Source organism: Castanea sativa, chromosome 11, assembly GCF_040712315.1.
Source record: "Castanea sativa cultivar Marrone di Chiusa Pesio chromosome 11, ASM4071231v1".
Taxonomy (NCBI): Eukaryota; Viridiplantae; Streptophyta; class Magnoliopsida; order Fagales; family Fagaceae; genus Castanea; species Castanea sativa.
In genome coordinates, this window is record NC_134023.1 from 49,490,693 (window position 1) to 49,500,677 (window position 9,985).

Genomic DNA, 9,985 nt, shown 5'->3' on the forward strand with positions numbered 1-9,985 from the left:
TTTGATGCATACGGTTTACCAAAAATCGCGCAAAAAAAAAAGAATCAATGTGTAGATTGCAGCCCTCATTCTTTTTTATTTTCATAGGGGGCTCTTTCTAACTTCTAACAAAGGGCTTTTTTTCTTCCATTTTTCAAGAAGGATTTGTTTTGGCCTGTTTACTTTACCTATATATAAATAAAATATATATATAAATAATTTACTAAACTTATCGAATGAACTTCTCATTGATGTATTGTTTCATCGAGATCGAATCCAAATAACGATGCCATTTTCTTGTTCCTGAATGGGCTTTTTCAATTTTTTTAGGTTTATGCTCTACTCCGAGTAAAGATAGGCCCGATTTTTATTTGCACATATAGGGCAAATGTCCCAATACCACGTCTTTTTGCTATGGCTTTTTTTATTTTTCAATTTCATTTATTTCATGTCTTCCACTAAATATTCAATGTATTCATTATATTAAATGTATTCATTATATTACTCGATTGATTAAACAGTTTGAGATCGCTCCTGTTTATAAATAGAATATTATAAAAGTAGTAATCTTAGATATATTACCAATTGGGTTTTTTCTAAACGGAGCCTGGATACTTCATTTTTTTGGTCCAGTCGAGCCAACCATAAATTATTCTAATTGATAATATTAATCTGATACCCCTACAAAAAATAAATAGGATTAAATTGTATTTCACGCTCCAAACTTTTGATAATTCAATCAATCTTTTTTGGGCGAAAGAGGGGATATCTCGATCAGGGGAGAGAATGGGGAAATTCCATGTGACCCAATATATCTGACAAGTCGCACTATATGTCAACCCACGATGCATCTTCCTCTCCAGGACTTCGAAAAGGTACTTTTGGAACACCAATAGGCATAAAATGAAAGAAAAAAATTAAGTACTATATCTTACTTTGATGTGGAAGCGTAACAACGGGTTTATTGTCTTAATAAGATTAGCCTTTATCATAGTTTATCCATAAATTGAATAAGTTCATAACAATAACATAAAAAAAGAAAACCGAATGATTATGACTAAAGGAAAATTTTTACGAAACGAATGGGTCTTTGGAATGATATGAACAAATGGGTATGTCTTCACTCAGAGAAAATTAAAGTGGGATCAATCCCCTCTACCATTGCGTATTGGTACTTATCGGGTATAGAATAGATCTGCTTATTTTTGTTCCTACAAATGGAATTCGTCTATTATTACTATCTATTATTATTATTACTAAAAGAATAGAACAAATATTAATTCTTTCCTCGAGAAAATCTACCGAAAGAGTGGGTCCAGAGCATAGTTTTTTTACTTTTTACAATGCAATAAAGTTACATAGTGTCTATTATTCGTTGATTAAAGGGGTATTTCCATGGGTTTGCCTTGGTATCGTGTTCATACCGTCGTATTGAATGATCCGGGTCGTTTGATTTCTGTTCATATAATGCATACAGCTCTAGTTGCTGGTTGGGCCGGTTCGATGGCTCTATACGAACTGGCGATTTTTGATCCCTCTGACCCCGTTCTTGATCCAATGTGGAGACAGGGTATGTTTGTTATACCCTTCATGACTCGTTTAGGAATAACCAATTCATGGGGCGGTTGGAGTATCACAGGAGGTACTATAACGAATCCGGGTATTTGGAGTTACGAAGGTGTGGCCGGGGCACATATTGTGTTTTCTGGCTTATGCTTTTTGGCAGCTATTTGGCATTGGGTGTACTGGGATCTAGAAATATTTTCTGATGAACGTACAGGAAAACCTTCTTTAGATTTACCTAAGATTTTTGGAATTCATTTATTTCTTTCAGGGTTGGCTTGTTTTGGGTTTGGCGCATTTCATGTAACGGGGTTGTATGGTCCTGGAATATGGGTGTCCGATCCTTATGGACTAACCGGAAGGGTACAATCTGTAAATCCAGCGTGGGGTGTGGAAGGTTTTGATCCTTTTGTTCCGGGAGGAATAGCCTCTCATCATATTGCAGCAGGGACATTGGGCATATTAGCCGGCCTATTCCATCTTAGTGTCCGTCCGCCCCAACGTCTATACAAAGGATTACGCATGGGAAATATTGAAACCGTCCTTTCCAGCAGTATCGCTGCTGTCTTTTTTGCCGCTTTTGTTGTTGCTGGAACTATGTGGTATGGTTCAGCAACTACCCCGATTGAATTATTTGGTCCCACTCGTTATCAATGGGATCAGGGATACTTCCAGCAAGAAATATATCGAAGAGTTAGCGCTGGGATAGCCGAAAATCAAAGTTTATCAGAGGCTTGGTCTAAAATTCCTGAAAAATTGGCTTTTTATGATTACATCGGTAATAATCCGGCAAAGGGGGGATTATTCAGAGCGGGCTCAATGGACAACGGGGATGGAATAGCTGTTGGGTGGTTAGGACACCCTATCTTTAGAGATAAGGAAGGGCGTGAACTTTTTGTACGTCGTATGCCCACTTTTTTTGAAACATTTCCGGTTGTTTTGGTAGACGGAGACGGTATTGTTAGAGCCGATGTTCCGTTTCGAAGGGCAGAGTCGAAGTATAGTGTCGAACAAGTAGGTGTAACTGTGGAGTTCTATGGTGGCGAACTGAATGGAGTCAGTTATAGTGATCCTGCTACTGTGAAAAAATATGCTCGACGCGCTCAATTGGGCGAAATTTTTGAATTAGATCGTGCTACTTTGAAATCCGATGGTGTTTTTCGTAGCAGTCCAAGGGGTTGGTTTACTTTTGGCCATGCTTCATTTGCTCTGCTCTTCTTCTTCGGACATATTTGGCATGGCGCTAGAACCCTGTTCCGAGATGTTTTTGCCGGTATTGACCCAGATTTGGATGCTCAAGTAGAATTTGGAACATTCCAAAAACTTGGGGATCCGACTACAAGACGACAAGTAGTCTGATACAAGATTGATTTCTTACTTTTATTTTTGTGATTTAACATAGACAGGGAGCCGGATAAATCTTGATTTGAATCGCTGCCTTTGCCCTTTCTTTGACTCTTTCTCTTTAGTTATCCGGGAGACGACCCAAAATAAACAGGCATGGAAGCTATAATTGTAAACCACAATCGAATCTATGGAAGCATTGGTTTATACATTCCTCTTAGTCTCGACTCTGGGAATAATATTTTTCGCCATCTTTTTTCGAGAACCACCTAAAGTTCCAACTAAAAAGATGAAATGATTTTTTATTATCTCGATTGAAGTAATGAGCCTCCCAATATTGGGAGGCTCATTACTTCAACTAGTCTCCGTGTTCCTCGAATGGATCTCTTAGTTGTTGAGAGGGTTGCCCAAAAGCAGTATATAAGGCGTACCCAGTAAAACTTACAAGTAAACCAGATATAGAGATGGCAACTAAGGTTGCTGTTTCCATTATTATATAATTTTAAGACCACAATGGATCTATGCTAAGATCATTTATTTACAATATAATGGTATACAAAGTCAACGGCTCTCACTGAATACAAAATAGGATTTATGGCTACACAAACCGTTGAGAATAGTTCTAGATCTGGTCCAAGACGAACCATTGTAGGGGATTTATTGAAACCACTGAATTCGGAATATGGTAAAGTAGCTCCAGGTTGGGGAACTACTCCTTTGATGGGTATTGCAATGGCTCTATTTGCGATATTCCTATCTATTATTTTGGAGATTTATAATTCTTCCATTTTACTGGATGGAATTTCAATGAATTAGATTCACAAGAACTACTAAATCGCTTTTCACTACAAAGTGAATCATTTAGGTCGTTTTTAGCCCATTCTATTTTTGGGTAGTTCGACCGTGGAATTTCTTTGTTTCTGTATTTCCGGAATATGAGTGTGTGACTTGTTATAATTGATCCTATGGATACTACAGAGAGTGGTTCTGTCATCTTGATACAGATGGTTTTACCTCGTCGGATATTCATTCTAGTATCCGGAACGCGCGGAATATAGGAAATAGATTACAAACTATTCTAACTATGATTCATATTTTATATTAAGACCTCGCGGGCCGGACTCCAAAAAAAAGAGTTAACCCCCAAATAGTTAAAAAAGGGGGTTAGAAGTGATAAATCGACAGATTTTTATTCTTTTTCCCGTTTATGCTTATTTTAATTAAGGGACAAACCTTTCTTTAAATTTTTATTCAGTATATCTATTCATTGAATAAGTGATGATCCAACGATTCTTACTCAGGGAATTTTTGGACTTAGTTTGAAGGTTTTCTTGAATCATCGTGGTTGTAGTATGAATCTGAGGTTTTAATCGATTCATAGGGTCTTAACAAGAGAATTCCTATCAATAATAAAGAAAACAGAAGTAAAACCGCGTTACACACAAATAAGAATAACAAATAAAAGAAAATAAAAAAAAATAGGTAAATAGAGGATTCAAGAGGCCTGTAACAATCAACATAAAGACGAATGAGCCAACTTGATATTTTTTAGCATTATAACCACAAAGAAGAGCTTTCAGATTTTTATTCTTTCGTATCTTTAGAGAAAAAGAAAGAGTGAATCATAGGAGGAAAGATAAATAAGTTTCAAACTTTTTATTACACATATCCATTCTAGCCAGTATTTGGGTGGTTTTTGTTTGAGCCGTACGAAATGAAATTCTCATATACGGTTCTCAGAGGGGGAGTTCCCTGGATTTACCTATCTCAATAAAGTATATGATTGGTTCGAAGAACGTCTTGAGATTCAGGCGATTGCAGATGATATAACTAGTAAATATGTCCCTCCCCATGTGAACATATTTTATTGTTTATGTCATGTCAATTGCGAAATATCTCGTTTGTTACCAAACTCATGAAGAATAAAATAGGTGACAAATTTGTTTTGCATTAAAGCTAGGTCCAGTGGATAATACAGAGAAACGGTCCACGTAACTTGTATAGTAGGATTTTTTTTTTCTTTTTTATTATTTTTTAATCAGTGTTACAGCTGTTTTAATAATGGTGTAGATAAGGCAAAAACATTGTAGCTTTGTGTGTGTGTGTTGGGGGGGGGGGGTGATTTAATATAAAAATCATTCTTTCATAATGAATAGATTGTATAAAACTCAATAGAAAATTGTTTCGTATAAAACTTGAAATTAAAAAAATAATAATTAGCTCTTTTAAATTCTTTTTAAAAATAGAATAAAATTATACAATGACACTTCCTCCTTGATATACATATAACTTTATTTTCATTTATGATATCACAATTGTTGGGATATTTGGGGTTATCAATGGAAATATAAAAAAATTAATTTGTGAGGACTAAAGAAAATGGTGCAAATAATTTTAATTAAATGGTTGAAAATACTAAAAATTCACGTATTCGAGAAAAAACTTTAAAAATATTATAGGAAAAACATATGGAAGGGATTCGGAAAACTTATAAGAAAAAAAAAAAAAAGGAAAAGAAAACATATATACTCTGCATCATCATCATCATCATTTTGTTAGGATTAAAAATTAGGAGTAGGCTTAAAGTAATGTTATCTTTCAGAGTTCAGGAAACATATCTAATATATTTAATTAGTATCAGTACCACTAAGGCTGAAGGTATGGATTATGGAAAACTTAAGTTCAAGAGTCTTATACTTCAACTAGTTAAAACTTCTTGATGCTCTCAATGGAAATATTTATTGTTCAAACCTCTGTAATCCTAACTACTAATTTATCTATTTTTAAGTGTGGAAATTTAACTACTTAAAAGTTCCATTGTATTCATTAAACAAGTTTAATGCTAGAATGTTCCTCATACTTTCTCTTTTAAGATTTGTACTTTCTTATTATTTGAATTTGATTTTTTAAACCCTCTTAACTAAAGCAATTCTAACTAAGCTCACTTGAAAGAACAAAAAAGAAAAAAGAAAAAAAAGTTAACACAGCAAGGATTATATATTTGTTGCACCCATCCCTATCCTAGAACTAAAGCCACCATACTTATTTATGGATAAAAACTATTACACATTTTTTGAATTGAAATCATGAATTGAGAGATGATTTTTATTTTAAAATCATGTCTTCAACTCACGATTTCAGTTCAAAAAATGAGTATACTACCCTTTATGTATCCCGTACCAAACCCATTCATACCAACCAAACATAGGCAAACGTGATCTCCAACAAAAGCTAAGAAATGCATGCTAATTAAAATGACGATATAAATATATAAAGATACATGCATGCATCTGAATTTTCAGCTTAGAGCTTGGTGCAATCCATTGGCTTGAAAGATACAGTTTTCTCCACACGGTCATAGCCTACCAGCACATTGGACCGTGCTAAGTTACCGAAGATGGATTGTTGACCAGCTTGGAAAGCTAAGCACTCAAGTTCATGATCATCGGTTATTGGGAAGAAGGTGCTGGTTAGATTCAGCTTCACATCTGCACCGCTAAAATGTGCTGTGATATTTGGAACATCTATATCATGATCTGAAATATTGTAGCAAAGAAGGTGACTTGGGTGATCAATGCGCTCAAAATTAATTTCTTCTGCTACTGCTGATTCGAACTTCGAGTAGAACTCTGCTGGGAAATATGTCAATGTGGTACCTGAATCAATGATAATATTGCCCTTTGAGCCTCCAGAGGCATAAGAACTACTTAGCTCCAATCTTTTGTTGCCAACACTCATTGCTTCGAGTGTTAGGTAGTAGTAGGTGTGTGGGCGTTTGTGGAGTACTAAGGGAGTAGACACGGTTCCAAAACCCGAAACCACGGCATGACTACCGAAATTCAATTTGCTTGAGGTATTGTCTTGGGAATAAAAAAAATGGCACCAAGCAGTAGGAGAACTTACCACCAATAGAAGAATGCAGTTGGGAAACAAGGGATTTCGAGCCGCCTCCAAGTCCAACAATGCCGGAACCTGTGACTCCAGAGGTTAAATTATTATTGAGTCCACACCCTATGATAGTTTTTGGGAGAGGCATAGGGCGGCTTGAAGTTGAATTCAGAGTGAGAGTGTCCAAAGCTAGGTCTCCCTTCGTTTCAGGTGGAATAAAAGACAAACTTCGATGAAAGTAAACCGCATAGATGAAGGATGCGTAGAAAACAAGCATAGTTCCCCAACTTGCCATTATTAAAGAAAGCCGTGTGGACCCCAGCACCCACTGGACAGCCCTTAATTCAAAGCAGAAAAAACACCCATTGGACCCGAAAGAAAACCGTGTGGACCACAAGTGTTGTCCTTTCCACTCTTCGCCATTATCAATTGTTAGATACGCGTCCACTACTGACTTTTTAACTTCTATCTTTCTTTTTAAACCTTTTCTGAGTTCAGACATAAATTATATACTGTTCTTGTTGATACGTACTAGCTAGGTTGTTCGAAATTTCAAGGCCCACTAATTGGAGTTGATTCGGGAAGGGTAAAAGCTTAGTCTAAAACTTCTCTTGATGGGCTTCAGTGAGGCCTGTGACTTTTTTATGGGTTAAGTAAAGCCCATGGCTGAATTGGGGATGGGGATGATGATTCATGGTAGTCATTTTCACTTGTTTTTGTAGAACCAAGATAACTGACTGAAGGCAGTTTTAAGTTTTCACATTTTAACACAGTTTTGCATATCATTTTGTTTATTAATAATAACTTTGTTTATCAAATTATATAGATGAATATGTGCACTAAACTTGTCTTGCTTATATATATAAATATAATTTCAAAGGACAGTGATGAAAGAAAAATCTTAAAACAATTTATACATATCTAATGTATTATAAGTTTTTAACGGTGAAAAATTAATTTCATAGATATTATATCACAAATAAAATTAACAACTTGTTTTTATCAACCAAAATAATAGTAATAATAACAACTTGACTTGCCAACACGCTAATAACCCAACTATGTTCTATCCTTTTTCTTTTTTCTTTTTTGATAAATTTATAGTTTGGAGAGCATAAGAATTTAAATCTTGAATGTATCAATCATATACATTAGAAATTGTCAATTAATTGAATTACAAAACGTTACGTCCTTGTTGGCAGCTATTGTTTGTAGATTTGATCCTGTTTGTAGAAGAGTTCATAGTTAATTAAGGATTAAAATAATATATATATTGTTGTCAATGAAGTGTGGACAATGAAAGTAGTCTTTATGCTGTGCTGGGTTTATTTTTCAATTTATTTACTTCATTTTTAAAGCAAAATAAGTTAATCCAATGAAACTAAACTCGTCAACAATCCTAAAATAAGTCAATTAAAAGCTTCTTGCTTACGTTATATGTTGGTTTTAAGGAATACAAATCGTCTTTACCACCTTTTGAGTTCCATCATTTGCAACTTATCATTTATTTGTTTCACTTTTTATATAAAATAATCAAAATTTAAAAAAAAAAAAAAATCAAAACACATGCCATACACACCATGATTGGTGGGAAAAAAAAAGTAGAACACAAAAAGTGATGCAAAATATTTTTATTCGATTTCAAATAATATCAATCAACAATTCTATAATGCTTTAAACATCTTTGATTACAAATTTATGATTAAAAGGAACAATCTCAAATAAACGAACCAAGACCAAATTTTGGGTAATTTCCTCCAAATGGATGTTCCAATATCTTTTTGTCATTTATTTATCCACACTTCCTTTCTTTGTTTATATATATATATATATATATAAAGGAGAGAGAGACGACATGCCCTAAAATAGAAATAAATAATTTATTCTGTGGAACCTTCGTTTCCCTTTTTTTTTTTTTTTCATAACTTATTAGAGTGATAGAATGCGTTTAGTATAACATCGCTTTTACATGTGGTTATCACTAATATTACTTTTAGTATAAATTAATCATAATCCATTGTCTATAGTTATAAAAAAAAGTTGTGAAATTTGTTGTGTCATTATTAGATATATTGATAAATAGTTCTGAGATCTCACAAACTGGATTGATTTACCTATTTGATGGATCTCCTTGTTTATAAAGTTGAACAACAAAGCTTGTCATAAATTCCACCACTTAACGTCAAAAAATTGGGCAAGTCAAAATTGCATTCAAAAGGTTAATACCTATCATTATTAGTGTATGTTTGGATTGTAGCGTGTTTTGCGTTGCTTTGCGTCTGGTGTTTTAAATGGGGTCTCGTGCACTATTCACGAGACACACAAACCGCTTATTTTAATAAAAAATTTATTAAAAATAGGTCTCACGACACTATTCACACATTTAAAAATTACTTTGCTATAGTGTTTTCAGTTTTCAGCAATAAGTGGTATCCAAACAGACCCTTAGAATCAAAACAAAAAATTTGCTGAATAACAAAAAAAAAACAAACAAACAAACTTTATAAAGAGAGAACAATAGAGGCATCATTAAACTTTGGAAAAAGTGAATTGCTAGTTTTAAAGAAAAATAAAAATGAATCAAATAAATTAACTTAGCAATTTCCTTTTTCTTTTCAATTTCATTTTCCAAGTTTTGGGTTTGGACCAGGGTTAGAGAGAGGGGAGTCAGGCCATTACGTATGAGAAATTGAAAGAAAAATGAAATTGCTAAGTTGATTTTTTTTCTTAAAAATTAGTAATTCAATTTTTTTTTCTCTGACATGGGTTTTTAAGAGGTTGATGTGGCATTTTTAAATAGCAATTAAAAAATTTTATTAGCCACCTTTTTTTTTTTTTGATAGGTAACCACCTAAATTTTAAATGTGCAAACTGTGCAATCTATTAGTCATGTAAGGATTTTTTTTTGTTAGTAAAATAATGGTAGAGATTAACTTGATTGCAAGTTAATATTGTAGAGGTCAAATTAATTGCAGCCCAAAATATTGGAACAAAAATAGAATTTTTGCAAAAATATTTTCATATTGATCCGTTCAGCATGGTCCACAAAATCTACCAGTCCACACTTTTGGTATGTTAAGACATGGGAGCAAGAAATGGTAGTTTTTTTTTTTTATTGAATCTTGGGTGGAATCAGAGGTAGTGGGACCAGATCAGGAGAGAGATGGGCTCAATTTAAAGCCTTCAAAAAGCAAAAGAAAAGGGTCATGGC

General features: G+C 34.0%; 1 protein-coding gene across 1 annotated transcript; it reads right to left on the reverse strand.

Moving 5' to 3' along the window:
• Positions 1-6,189: 6,189 nt before the first annotated feature.
• LOC142616643 (aspartic proteinase CDR1-like) lies at positions 6,190-6,624 on the reverse strand. Its single transcript, XM_075789453.1, has one exon. It carries the CDS (start codon positions 6,622-6,624, stop codon positions 6,190-6,192), a length of 435 nt encoding a protein of 144 aa, XP_075645568.1.
• Between the last annotated feature and the right edge of the window lie 3,361 nt (positions 6,625-9,985).